The 14,857-nt window shown below is 38.7% G+C and overlaps 1 protein-coding gene across 11 annotated transcripts in view; it reads left to right on the forward strand.

Moving 5' to 3' along the window:
• Window positions 1-11,778, forward strand: part of MYB (MYB proto-oncogene, transcription factor) — a 34,056-nt gene extending 22,278 nt beyond the window's left edge. For all 11 annotated transcript variants that reach the window (XM_081528705.1, XM_081528708.1, XM_081528710.1 and 8 more), the window contains one exon: window positions 11,147-11,778. In XM_081528705.1, coding sequence (XP_081384831.1) covers window positions 11,147-11,263 — 117 coding nt within the window. In that variant the 3' untranslated portion in view covers window positions 11,264-11,778. The remainder of the gene's footprint in view (window positions 1-11,146) is intronic.
• Window positions 11,779-14,857: the final 3,079 nt, after the last annotated feature.

Here is a 14,857-nt window from a genome sequence, read left to right on the forward strand (position 1 = left end):
TGGTATAGTTTACTTTTAGTTTCAAAATTTTTACTTTTTCTGTTCCCTCACTAAGCCATCGAAGCTCAGACCTTGTTTAGATTTTCAATGAAGTTTGAAATTAGATAGCCAGGAAAGAATTACAACATATTTGACTATCAGAATGAGAAGGTCAACTGTCAGTGTTATGTGGCTAATCTCTAGTTGAACATCTGCTCTCGGGTCTTAATATCAAAAGAGATTTCCCTTTTTCTGAAGTAGATGTATGTTGATGAAATACAACAAATTCCAAATTAATCCTGAACCCAATGTAAATAAGAATGCAAATTTGCTCCCTTAAATCATTTACAGTGGTTCCCAATATTAAATAACACAATACCCAGCCACCTGCAGAGCCCTCCCCTTCATCCCCCCCTTGTCACACTGAGGGAAAAACCATAAACCCTGGAGCATATAGAGAACCTGGATTCGGAAGTGAAAAGTCATATTTGTCCTGTGAGGGAAGGTACCTTATGAGATGGTGTGATCTGAAAGAGTGTCCTGTTCCTGGATGGGCTTTCTTGTCACTGCGGTAGGCCTGCACTCTCCAAATTATGAGAATCTTAAATCCCCACCCTCTTAAAGCATTTGTGATTCTTAGCATTATTTTTAAGAAATGCAGATATAGCTGGAAGGGCTGTAGACACACTTTGTGTCTTAATTCCATCAGATCGCTTTCCTTGTGGCTTCTGTCTGATCCAACTGCTTTGATGAAAGGTGACCATTGACTGGAGTGTGGGCTAGGGAAAGACAGTCCTTGAGGGGATCCAGAGTCTTTCCTGAGTAGATCAGGCCTGGGTAGAAGTGTGAAGAAGACTCAGAATATGGCACAGAATTGGGAGATGAGGAAAAGAACAAACTCTGCATAAGGGGGAACCCAGAAAGGAGATTAGAAGAATGCAAAGGTCACCCATTACAAAACTTTACCTGGAGCTGCTCCTAGATCCAAAATGAAAATGCTTTTTTTTGTTTGTTTGTTTTTCTTGCCTTCTTCCTCCCTGAAGTTTTTGGCCCTGGGTTTCCAGAGGATAGCATTTGGCTAGTGCTATTAGTGCATTAATTAAGCTGTTTTATGTAATTTTGTAACCTAGGCTAGAATCTGACTTATATTTATAGTAGTAAGAAAAAGTGCATTCTAAGTGCTAAATTGCAACATGTAAATATATTTAGGGACAGTTATCATTATGAAGTTAAAAACCCCTGGTTCTTTCCCTAAAACTAAATCCTAAAGCTTTTGGCCTAACCAGATAGTGTTCAGCAAAACCTAAATCTAAACTTTTATGCAAATATAAAACATATTGAACCAAACACCGTACAGATATCAAATATGTATTATATAAAATTTGGCAACAGTATCAGTGTTTATAAAAATAGGTTGGCTAATTCTTACCTTAAATGCTATTTAATTAAAAAAATAATATGGAATTTTATTATCATTGTATTTTATTTACTGAAAATATTGGGTTGGCCAAAAGGTTTATTCAGGTTTTTCCATAATATCTTATAAGCAAACTTCTTGGCCAACCCAATATTCCTCATCCTTGAAGCTCAGTATTAAGTAGTAGCTCTGTTTTTATTAATCTGTATTTTCTAGCATATCAATGAGTCATATTTGGTACTCTTCAGATTCTATCATTGTATATTGAGATTAAGCCACCTACATACATCAAATGGTGAAGGTAACAGTTGTCAACTCCACCCACCTAAATAATTGACACCACAAGCTGATTTTGGAGTCAATGCTTTCACATACGCTATATGGTTTTACTGATGTACACCACTCAAATATATTTTAATAACTTGCTATAATAGATAACTAATTCATTTTAAGAGTGAACGGCACCTACCAAGTATCTCCTTCATTTTGTGTCATGGAAACCTAGCTTCTAATACCATAGAAATATATGATGTTTCAAATTTTTGTGATAAATATTAGAAAATGCATCAGGTCATTCTAAATATTTAAGCATATATTGCCTATATTTCATATAAACCTGACTCAATAATATTTATATAGATTTTTAAGCAATTTGGTAATCTTTTTGTTAAAACCATTATGATTTATCATATATTTCCACTGATAATTCAATTTGACCTAATTGGGCAGATTTTTCATGCATGGTACTGTTGAACATATTGTGCGCTTGTTAAATGACCTGGCTATTCAACTTGAGTACTTTATATAATCTAGAAATTTTATAATTTGTACATTTAATAAATATATCAAATGTTAGATGGGATTTTATCCAAACAACCTAGGCATTTTGTTAGAGTGCATTTAATTAAAACAACTAAATTTGACTCCTAAAATATTTTAAAATTCTGATACTTCTAAAATATGAAATGTTTGTCAGTTGAATACTGCAAATGATTGTCCATCTAACTGACTAAATACATTTGCTTAGGTACAAGAAAAGTTTATTGAAGACTACACTAACAGTGCAATTGTGTGTTCTGTCATTTCATTGTTAATGATCCCTGGCTTAATTACACCCACAACACTTTAAACAGAGCAGTTATTGTTTTGAGGCCCCAAATATTGGGATTTTATAGTTCAGATTCTAATGCACATGCAAAAATGCATATGCTTATACATATGTGTGTGCATGTGGGCTAAGTCACTTCAGCCATGTCCGACTCTTTGTGACCTCATGGACTGTAACCTGCCAGGCTCCTCTGTCTGTGGGATTCTCCAGGCAAGAATACTGGAGTGGGTTGCAAGGCCCTCTTCCAGGGGATATTCCTGACCTAGGGATTGAACCTGTGTCTCTTATGTCTCTTGCATTGGCAGGAGGGTTCTTTACCACTAGCGCCACCTGGGAAGCCCTGCTTATACATGAATACATGTAATAGCTACATTTCCTTCCTCTCTGCTTGGAACCAGCCATTTCCCCAAGGTGCTGTGATCTTTTAGTGGGAAATGGTATGTAGAGACCAAACTTAGGCTGCTAGGTATGCCCATGTGTTATGTGGGTTGTCACTGAGAAGCAAATAATTTTAATAGCTTGAGCTTTGCATGTATCCCCTAGTCCATAAGCTATAATGTTTAGAAGCAAGTATAAGCCATTATGCACAAACAGTGTTATATTTGTTTTTGAAATTATTTATGCTTGATCTTTTTTTTAAAGGAATTTGCAGCAGCTGCATAATAGTATAGTTGGATTTCTTCTTTTATTTTTTAGTTGCCTTAACTTTAAAAACAGGGACAGGACTCATAATAAAAATGTTCTGAGATTTTTTTTTGATATTTGTGTCTTTCAGATAGCTCAGAATATGTGAGATTTTCAAATCATTGTGCCATTTTCTCCATGTTGTATGGTGGTAGAGAATGGAGTCTAGAAGCTTATAAAATGATCACAAATGAGGAAATAGATATTCAGCTTAGAAAACTTGCAGTTTGGGATGGGAAAGGCAGGTTCACTGTGGAACCCTTCTGGATCCTGCTGTTTGAAAGTTACTCTGAAAGAGCCCAAGGCTGGCAGACAGACAGACAGACAGACAGACACGCACACACAGACACACATGCACCATGCAGAGGACTCCCTCAGTAAGGAGAAAAGAATTGCCTGTGCTTTTGATTTGCTTTACATTTTGAAATAAACACGTTATGCCAATAAACATTTCCTAAGGTAGACATTTTCATTAGTAGATCTGAAACTACACTTAAGTTAAAAGCCTCTGAACTTGTGTATTTTTCTCCTAAATTATAATTTTCTTTTATTCCTGTTTAAAACCCAAATGTAAAAGATGTGTTCATATGCTTTTTACTCACTCTCTTTCCTCTTTTTTGTAACCACAGAGTGACAGCCTTAAATTTTAATTTCCTGACTTGGCTTGTCTTCATCTTACTTTTTTAAAAGTGAGTTTAATTTAAGTAAATTTCTCAAGCTATTAATACTTAAACACATTTGCACAGCATCAAAGAATCTTACAGTATTATTGCAAGCAGCTGAAACTCACTTTTCCAGTTCCATGTGCTTTGGATTGCTCCTAACTTTATATGAATTGTTTATGAATTTTTTAAACAATGAGGCAAACCCTTTTTGCTTGATCGGCATGGCTAAGAAGTGTAATACGCTAGCATGCACACAACAGGTACCTGGGTTCTAATCCAGACTTCACCAATTTCTAATTGCATGTTTTTAATTCATTAACTTCTTCAAACGAAAATGCTCATCTGTACACTGGGGACTATAGTTTGTCCTCCATTTATCATAGAGGGTTGCTGTGAAGATCAAATGGATATAATATTACTTTCAAAATGACAGCACACTTGCTAGTGCACATTGGTGGTACCTGTTTTAGATAGTCCTTATCCTTAGAAACGTACGCAAGGAGGCTTCACCAACAGCCAGGTCCACTTGCATTGAGGTGTATTATTTCCTCTCACATGTTCTTTCTCATTCCTTCTTCCACTCTGACAGAACTGTGTCAGTGGGTCACCAAAAGAGATTGCTGATTCAACTGATTTCTGAAAAGTAGTCAGATCTCTTCGGTATTATGGAGATCAAACAACTGATTTACTGGTCTTCTCTATTTTTCTGCTGCCTGTGTTGGCATGTCAACAGACATAGAAACAGTCCGTCTCCATGTGACATAGATCTTTCCGGGCTTTTCTTAGTGTTGGTATGCTATTGTTGACCTGCTTCCCTGGATACCTCTGTGTTCACTTAGTTCTCCCTTGGGTCACTTTTTTTCCACTTGCCCGGGCAAGGTTTCATATAGCTGTTAGTAATATTTCAGCAGCCTGCTTTCAATATATCTTATAAAATAACTTTGCCATGTATAGTTTTGGGATGAACTGGAAAGGCTAAATGAGTGAGTAAGGCAAGTTGAGCTCAAATTCAGAATGCCCTACCCCAGAGAGTGCAAGACCTGGATACTTTTTGTTTGGTTGGGTTTGGTAAACACTGTGATATTGGATTTTCCTTGGGCCAACAAAGGTATAATTGCTTTAATTGGCATTTCTTTAATCTTAATAGTTAAAACCAATATGTTACTAAGGAAGGGGATTTTCTTCCAAAAAATTGTGACACCTGAGATTGTGTGATTAAAACTGTTGGGAAATCTATCAACTAATAAGATTAAAAGCTCCCTAGAGACACTGGGGACAAACTCCATGTTTGGAGAAAGACCATTCTTCGTAGTAATTGTTAACTTAGGTCTGGGTGGCATGTGGAAGCACTAGTGGATGGGGCACCCTCTAGCACCATCTGCACCTTTGATCCCTTAACTTTTAGGGCTCTTTTCTATGAAAAGTTATCAGTCCTGAAGTTGGGCTCATTTGATTGTTTTGTGAAGCATTTATGCATAGGAGAAGTTTGATAACAACTAACCTTACCTCAGTGACCCTTCGTCTTAGGTTTATTCTTGACTTTCAAGATACAGCTAAAGATTTCTACGTCATCTCTTATAACGAATACGTTTTAAAAGATGCCTCTTTGAGAATGAGTTCTGATTGTTAGAATTTTAGTTCTGGGGCTTCCACGATAGCTCAGTTGGTAAAGAATCCTCCTGCAAGGCAGAAGACCTGGGTTCAATCCTTGGGCTGGGAAGATCCCCTGGAGAAGGAAAGGCTACCCACTCCAATATTCTGGCCTAGAGAATTCCGTGGACTGTATAGTCCATGGAGTTGCAAAGAGTCGGATACTACTGAGCGACTTTCACTTTAAAAGTCTTTTCTATGGATAGATTAAGTGGAATAATCAAATAATTCTTAAGTCTTTTGGACACCATCTATGTCTGCTATTATTTTAAAAAATGAAACAGAGAAATGTAAAACCATCTCCTAAGTGCTTTGGTTTTACAAAATCATTCTTTTATGACTTACACAAGTTTCTTATGAACTCTGTAAATTGTACAGCACATACCCTGCCAAGGCTGTTGATATCAGCAGTTATTGTGTGAAGTTACTCTATGAATGTCACAACAATAGTGGTTCTTGTTCAGCATGATGAAAAAAAACCATTCATATTCTTAGTGAAAAATACGAAGATAATCTAATTCCGACAGAAAATCACCTGTGGACATGGTTTTATCTCATTTGATTTCTTCTGTTTTCTGCCGAGGATCAGAGTATTTATTTAAAGTGCTTCAGCAGGATATCCCAGTTAGAGCTCTGACAGTCTGTTTACAGTTCATCTCTGCCCAGGGGCGATCAAAGGTACATCGTGGATAAGTAAAATGACTCGCGGGCAATAGGAGGAGGATGTGTGGCAGGATTATTAACATTGAAATGAATTAGGGTAGAGTGACATGTCTGCAACAGCACCATGGGTTAGTCATTTAACAATGATTCATGTGCAGAAATTCTTACCAATTCTTTAGTGTAAGTGAAACTAACATTTAAGGAGAGGGAATAAGGAGGATTCACAAGGATCTATTTGACAGTATTAAAAAAAAAAATCCTTCTAGCATGAAGACATTTAATCTTTCTTTGTCAAAACTATTCTGTCTGCTTGAAAAGTTGGCCTAGGACCCCAAGGCTTCAAGGTAAGGAGGGAGAAAGAAATTGCAAGAAGAGGCAGCGGCCTTTTTGGCTGGTGGACTTCAACATTTCTTTTCTTACCCAGTATTTGACCTTCTGCTCTTACTTTGCTTTTGTGAAGTAGGTATGTGACTGCTCTGACCAGTTTTTCCATTCATGGTTGTAAAAAGTATTAGCTTTATACTTTCACGATGCAGAAAAGGAGCTGTCCACTCTATGCATGCCTTTTTGTTCTGGTCTGTTTTTCTTGCACACGGTGGGTACTGTGTCCTGGTGTCTGTCTACACTGGGAGATTTAGGTGTTCCAAGTCATCTTGTCTGCTCTCGGCTATGAGCCTCAGGACTTAGGTGCCCCTGAAATGCTCTGCTTTCTGAAATTTGGATATTTCAGTTAACTTGATTTATTTCTTCATAATTTCACCTCTACTTGGGAAGGGCTGACTGAATTTTTTTCAAAAAATTAATTTAAAATATAGGGTACATTCTTTGTATTGATCTTGTTTTAAATATCTGGTCCTGGAGGAAGAGCCAAACATGAATAAAATGATGAGCCATCTGGGAGATCCAGCAAAACACAACGTTCAAGTTGAAAATATACTAGGGGGTGATAATTGTATTAGATTCTCCTGAACAGACATTGGGAATTCTGAATTAAGTGTCATATTGTCAAGGGTCAGAACTTGACTTTTGCTAAGAGACATTGCAAAAACAAGCATGTTGTTATTTAGTTGCTAAGTCATATCCAACTCTTTGCCACCCCATGGACTGTAGCTTGCCAGGCTTTTCTGTACACTGGATTTCCCAGGCAAGAATTACTGCAGTGGATTGCCATTTCCATCTCCAGGGGATCTTCCCAACCCAAGGATTGAACCCATGTCTCCTGCATTGGCAGGCAGATTCTTTACCACGCAGCCAACCTGGAAAGTCCAAAAGCAAGCATAAGATTCTTTTAATATGGTACTTTGAGATACTTAATTTCATTTAATATAGAAACTTATTCTGTATTAATTGAAGCACAGCTAAGTAGAAAAATTTTTAACTAGAGAAAAATATAAACAATCCTTTCTTCCTTGCTCCTCACTTTTACCTCCATTTTCACTTTTATTCTCCTTTCCCTCTCATTTGTTTGTCTGTATTCTTTCAAAACATACATTTTTGAGTTTTGTGTTTATCTTTATTTTATGTTTACATATAAGATTAGTATATTAAAATATTCTGCATCTTCTTCAGTCATCTGATTTTATTATCAATGTACTTTGTTCTGTGTACATCATTGATTCTAAGCCCTGCATGGTGCTCATGGTGGACAGCCATCATCTTTAATTATTCACTCTCAAATGGTAGTTATTATATGTCATATTGTTATTGTATGTCACATTGTCATATGTTATGATGTCATATTGTTGTTATATGTCACATTATCATATATGTTCTATGTGTGCCACTACAAACACAAGCTCAATAATTACAATGATTCCATTAAATTTTATTTTGTTAATTGGGTTTCTTGTGTCAATTTGGTGTTCCAGTGCTGCACTGAAAAATGTTAGCAACAACATGTGAGCAATCAACTAAACTAAAATATGGGATTTGAATGGACAGATTTACACCAGAGAGATATGTATATTTCATCCACTTCCTTCAAACTAGAGTTCGTCGTTGTTTAGTCGCCAAGTCATGTCCGACTCTTTACAACCCCATTGACTGCAGAACACCAGGCTCCTCTGTCCTTCACTGTCTCCTGGAGTTTGCACAAATTCATGTCCATTGAATCAGTGATGCTGTCTAACCATCTCATCCTCTGTTGCCCCCTTCTTTTGCCTTCAGTCTTTCCTAGCATCAGGGTCTTTTCCAATGAGTCAAACTACAGAAACACCATTTATTCAGAACTGTATATAGAATGCTTAAATTACCGTGGTGATTTTATTTAGAAAACATTAAATGTGACTCAGTGGCAGAAGTCAGCCCAGAACAGATGTCATCTTTGTCCTGCCGTTTTCTGATTCATAGTTCCAGGAAAATATTATGATAATCAATCTTGCTTATGTAGTATTTCAAGTTATGTATTCAGCCTCTGAGCCTTGACAGTAAACGTGTAAACTTGGATGGTGCCTCTACGTTGGCAGTGAGATGGCACAACAGATTGGGCAGAAACTGGGAAATCTAGTTTGTGTCCTGTGAAAATTTACAAGTTAGAAATATGGCACTGTAAATCTTATGTCACTGAAACTTTGTTCCAGACACTAGGCAAAGAAGTCCCATCACCATACAAACACCGTATTCATTCAGAATTATCCTACCTCTCTGTTAAATAGTCTGATGACTTTTAACACCTCATCTCAGTGTTTCTTCCTGCATCCTAAGGCCCTGCTGACCGGACCACACAATTCCCACTCATAAGAACTCTAAACGAAGCAGCATCTTATACTCATTAGAGCCTGGATTCGCATTCCTACTTCATCACTTCTTAGCTGGATGACTTTAAGGATATTGCCTAAGTTCTCTCTTCCTGTAAAACTGCCTGCTCTGTAAAACAGATGTAATGAGCCATACCTAATCCACAGGTGTTTCTGAGAATTAAATGAGATGATACATGCAAAATACTTAGAAACATGAGTGGTACTCATGTTTAATCCACTTATTCCTTCCTCTCTGTCTCCCAGTCCCTCCCACAAGCAGTGTACAAATTGCAGCTTCCTGACTCTTTCATGTTATTTTGCCACCTGGGTTACCCTCCTTACCACCTGTCGATCTCAATCCTGCCTGTTCATGCCCTTTGCCTAGATCATAGCCCTGGCTGTTCCTTGGCATCCTATCTCCTCTTCATCTGGCTGTGGCACCACAAACCTTTCATCTGCCTGTCATCACTTCACCGGTGTCAGGTGTTCATTTTGTCTCTTAAGCAGGAGTCTCTACCTCCAGGATCTCGTGCTTGATGATCTGAGGTGGAGCTATTGTAATAATAATAGAAGTAAAGTGCACAGTACATGTAATGTGCTTGAATTATCCCAAAACCATCCCCCTGCCCTTGGTCCATGGAAAAATTGTCTTCCATGAAACCGATCCCTGGTGCCAAAAAGGTTAGGGACCACTGTCCTGAGGGACACTTGATGCTCTAAAGAGCAGAGGCCTTTCTTTTCTTATTATTCTTCTGTCCATGAGAAACATCCCACTTGGATATAAATACTAGGAATAGCTGTGCTTTTTCTAAACCACTGACTTACTTTTGAGCTTATGGACAGCAAATCTTACAACTGCTTGTGTTTCTGTTTCCCTTTTTGCATTGACTGCTAGAGAGCTCAGAGTTAGTTTTGAGATTTACATCTTGTTGGTACATTATAGTTCATGGCAAGTATTTTGAATCCAAATCTCACCTCATCTTTGTATTGTTTATTTTTTCCACATTTCTTGGTGACCCACCCTTATCTATGTTTTAAATCCTGTTCGTTTATATTCAATACTTCATATTGAGGTATCTTCAATACTCTTGGGAGCTAAGTAGGGTGAACTTAATGCTCTAAAGAGCAGGGGCCTTGTACAAATATTACATATTTTGGTTTGAAGCAACATGGAGGGCAGGTGGCTTCCCTGGTGGCTCAGTGGTAAAGAATCTGCCTAGGATGCAGGAGACGCATTAGACCGGGGTTAGATCCCTAGGTCGGAAAGATCCTCTGGAGTAGGAAATGGCAATCCACTACAGTATTCTTGCTAGAAAAGTCTCATGGATAGAGGACCCCTGTGGGCTATAGTCCATGGGGTCAAAAAGAGTCAGACATGACTGAACATGCACACATGGAGGGCACGTAGGAGCTGGGGCTAGGCAGAGGACAGACACAGGTTCAAAACCATTCCATGACTTCCCCATAAATTGGCTTTGGGCAAGTTATCTGCACTTTCTGAGTCTCCATTTCCTGCTCAATTAAAGAGAGAATGAACCCCCAGCCAGGGTGGCTGTGCTGTGTAAATGAGATCATGTGTGTGAAGAATCTGGATCCGGATGCTGCCTGTGAGATATTAGTTCCATCCTGTATCTTTCAATGCATCTTTAAAAAGTAAGCTATTCTAATAAATAGATATTAATTAATTAATTGGTATTTAATTGATCAATATCCATTTTAGTTGATACATTTAAATGTTCATAACTAAATTTAAATATAATTAACTTGATTAAAAATATGTACTATGTTTAGTAAGTATTGATCGATTCCAGCACCTATGGGAGCTTCTTCAGTGGGCAGCTCAAGCACTCACCAGTTTGCTCAAAGAGGAAATGCCCACAGCTCACCTTAGGTATGTGAGGGACTGCACTCATTCCTGTCTCCAAGTCTGTAAAATCTGCTAATGGACAAAAAGCACTCAAACATGAAGGTACAGCTGGATCTTATCATACTGCTTGGAGTGGGTTTTCTCTCTTCACGACAAACAGTTTCTGATAATTAATATCACTTAAGAATGCCGAATTCCTGGTTGTCAGAGTGAAGATTTTATCTGACAAAGGCTCCCACGTGTCTCCCACTTGCTATCTGGAGGTCAGCATTTGTTTCTGCTGGGCCAGGTGGGGTTGGGAGTCCATCCGCGGGCTAAAGCATGTGCTTCCCGGTCTGACCTCGCCCTTACCCTCTCTCTCCCCACCCCTGTTAGCCTTGTAGCGGTGCCTGGGAATCTGCATCCTGTGGGAAGACAGACGATCAGATGACAGCTTCCGGTCAGCCTCGGAAATATGTGAATGCCTTCTCAACCCGGACTCTGGTCATGTGAGACGTTTGCAGACAAGCATTATGGTTTTCAGAACACTTCAAGTTGACTTGGGATATAGCATTCCTCTACATGATACTTTTCATGAATGGGAGAAGAGCCTATTTTTGTTGTGGTACAACAGTTGAGAGCAGCACCAAGTGCATTTAGGTGGGTGCAATCATATGAGATTTCACCCAACTAAACGGATTTTTTTAAAAAATTAATAAGTTTAACAGTTTTACCTAAATTATTAGGTCATGGATTGTAGTCAGTGGGTAGTGTCTTAATGGAGATTGTTTAAAAAAACATAAAATGATTTATCTGTATTTAAAGAGGATCCAACAGACCAGTATTTTTTCTGTGATGAGGTTTTTGAAATTTAACACAAAAAAAGGTACTCCAATATTTCACTTTTCTCAATCACTAAACACAATGCATTACTATAAATGTTGGCTTCACCCCGTGGAATAAGTAATCAATATTGTAAATGCTCATTTATGGTCAATAACATTGGAGGTACGTTTATTGTACCAAACCATTTTATGAGGGTTTTTTTTTTGTTGTTAGCTTGCTTTAAAAATTATTACTGTATGAAATAGTTTTATAAAAAATTATATTTTTATTCAGTAATTTAATTTTGTACATGCCAAATGAAAAAAAATGTGTTTTGCTGCTATGGACTTAGCCTGTAGACATGCTGCTAGTATCAGAAGGGCAGTAGTGCTTGGGAGGGAGAGAAAAGAAACTCGGTGTTAGGTAATTGACTATGCACTAGTATTGTCAAACTTTTTTATTTTATATATATATATACATACATATATATATATATATACTTTTTTCCTTTTGTAATACATTGGAAAACTTATTTGGGAGATTTTGCATTTGTGGTTGTTTCTTGGTTTTTTTTGTTCTTGGTTTATAAGAGGATGCATTGCACTTCTTTATTGGGAGATCTGTGTTGTTTATGTCCTGTGTTTTGTTTTGAGTTCAGCCTGACTGTTCTTTAATTCAGGGCTTATGTGTTTAATCAGCATTCCCCAGAGTCCTTAAGTGTATGGTCTCAGAACTGCCACACACAACCTGGGTGTTTGCAGCTGGGGTCGATAGCCAGTTGCTGCCTTAAGAACCTTTGGTGCAAGATGGCTGGTACTGAACTTTTGATATGACAGTGTACTTACTGCCTTGTAGTGAAATAAAGCTGTGCCCTTATCTTTCTTACTTTTGACTTCTGTCTTACTTTTGATTGTGGACAGTAGTTACACTTTCAGGAAAATGAAATGAAAGCAGAGCACTTTCCTCTGTTAATAACTGGCACGCTCTCTGAACTTGAAGAATTCAAGAATTGTAATTTTGGAGAAAGAAGAACAGGCAAGCCAAGTTAGTTCACAAATGATCATGTGCAGAATGACAGCTGGGAGGAATCTTCCAGAATCTTCTAGAATCAGTCAAGTTTCCAGAAGCATTTAAATTGGGATAAGGCAAAGAGAGTTCATTTACAGGTGTACCAATACCACGGATGTGGGCAGTGGGTAGGAGGACAACAAGGGTAGGGCCGGTACACAAATGCAGGCCTGAAGGATAATGTCATGTGGAGGGGGAGAGTCACAGAAAACAGGAGCCCTTTTAAAAAATTTATTACTTATTTATTTGGCCATATCACACAGCATGTCTTAGTTCCCCAACCAGAGATCAAACCCAGGCCCATTGCAGTGAAAAAGCAAAGTACTAACCACTGGACCACCAGGGAATTTCTGTAAGCAGGAGCCTTTAAGAGGAGCAGTGACCTTTGGAATCCTCACAGGAGGAGAGCCAAGGATAAGCCTTAGCCTTATATCCCCATGTCCCTCCCATCAGACTTCCCTGGTAGCTCAGCGGATAAAGAATACACCTGCAGTGCAGGAGACCCTGGTTCGGTTCCTGGGTCAGGAAGTGCAGGAGACCCTGGTTCGGTTCCTGGGTCAGGAAGTTCCCCTGGAGAAGAGATTGGCTACTCACTCCAGTATTCTTGGGCTTTCCTGGTGGCTCAGATGGTAAAGAATCTGCCTGCAATGCGGGAGACCTGGGTTCAGTTCCTGGGTTGGGAAGATCCCCTGGAGAAGGGCATGGCAACCCACTTCAGTATTCTTGCTTGGAGAATCCCCAATGGACAGAGGAGCTTGGCGGACTACAGTCCATGGGGTCCCAAAGAGTTGGACACGACTGAGTGACTAAGCACAGCACAGCACATCCCTCCCATCTCTGCCAAGGGTCCCCATTGGTAGAATCAGCCAGAAGCCAGAAGGCATGGGAGCACCTGGATGTAACAGCTGGTCAGCCACCTAGGGCAGAACTAGAGGATATTTTTCTGTTGGGGTAAGGACAAGGCAACCCAACTGAGTCATCCATTCTGGGCAACTTCCTGTTTTATGGTTGAATTTCCACTGGCTTCCATCTCTCAGCTCAGTGTTCTCATTGTGGTACAATATCCCTTTCATATAGCTTCCTTACAATTTCCTTTAGTCACTCCCTTCTAACTCAGATCTTGAGTTCTTATAAGAAGTGATGCAGTTGGTATTCCTAGAGCCAAGGATTTGTTGCCCCTAATTACTAGTCTTTACTTAGTATGCTTTGGTTCTCTTTCTAATAAATGATAACACATCATCCCAGTGTTAGGAAGCTTATTATAGTCATGCACCCTCAGAGTATTTCCAGGTGCTAACTCTGCCACTTACTAGGAGCTTGAACTTAGACAAGTCACTAACCTCTCTGAGTCTTTTTTCTCCATCTGTAAAATGAGTTCATTCCTACATGCATTCTTGTTAAATAATGCACTATATAAAAGTTCATTGGAAGGACTGATGTTGAAGCTGAAACTCCAATACTTTGGCCACCTGATGCGAAGAGCTGACTCATTTGAAAAGACCCTGATGCTGGGAAAGATTGAGGGCAGGAGGAGAAGGGGATGACAGAGGATGAGATGGTTGGATGGCATCACCGACTCAATGGACATAGGTTTGGGTAGACTCCAGCAGTTGGTGATGGACAGGGAAGCCTGGCATGCTGCAGTTCATGGGGTCGCAAAGAGTCGGACACAACTGAGTGACTGAACTGATATAAAAGTTTGTCATTACATAAGCTTTCCATAATTAAATGATGCATGCTGTGTGAAATGTCAAATGTTCATCTGGTCCATAATGTGCATTGGCAGTTGTAGAGTTCAACTTAGGGGTCATTGGATATCTGTTGAAATAAATTAGTGGCAAGATTGAACTCAGCATTATATAGAACTAAAATAAATATTTACTTTTGCAGTAAGTACATAACCTAATAACTAGAGACTAAAAATCTAAACTAATGAAAAGAAGTGTAAATTCAGGTTTTATGAACAAATAATACCCATTTTGCAAGTATCTTTAAAACTTTTATCTATCCTGGACATTTTTGAAATCCTCTTGTTCTCTATAGCAGAGATTCCAGTAGTAAAATAAATGGAAGCAGCATTACTTACTATCCAAAAAATGGTTGTCCCTTTGAGCCACTACATGTAATGCTTGGATCCACATCTGGAGAGTAGGAAAAACACTGAGAATATTCTAAACTACCTCCCAGCCACTAATGGGGCTGCTAATTCAAGGT

Source organism: Giraffa tippelskirchi, chromosome 9, assembly GCF_054371585.1.
Source record: "Giraffa tippelskirchi isolate mGirTip1 chromosome 9, T2T-mGirTip1v1.2.pri, whole genome shotgun sequence".
Lineage (NCBI taxonomy): Eukaryota > Metazoa > Chordata > Mammalia > Artiodactyla > Giraffidae > Giraffa > Giraffa tippelskirchi.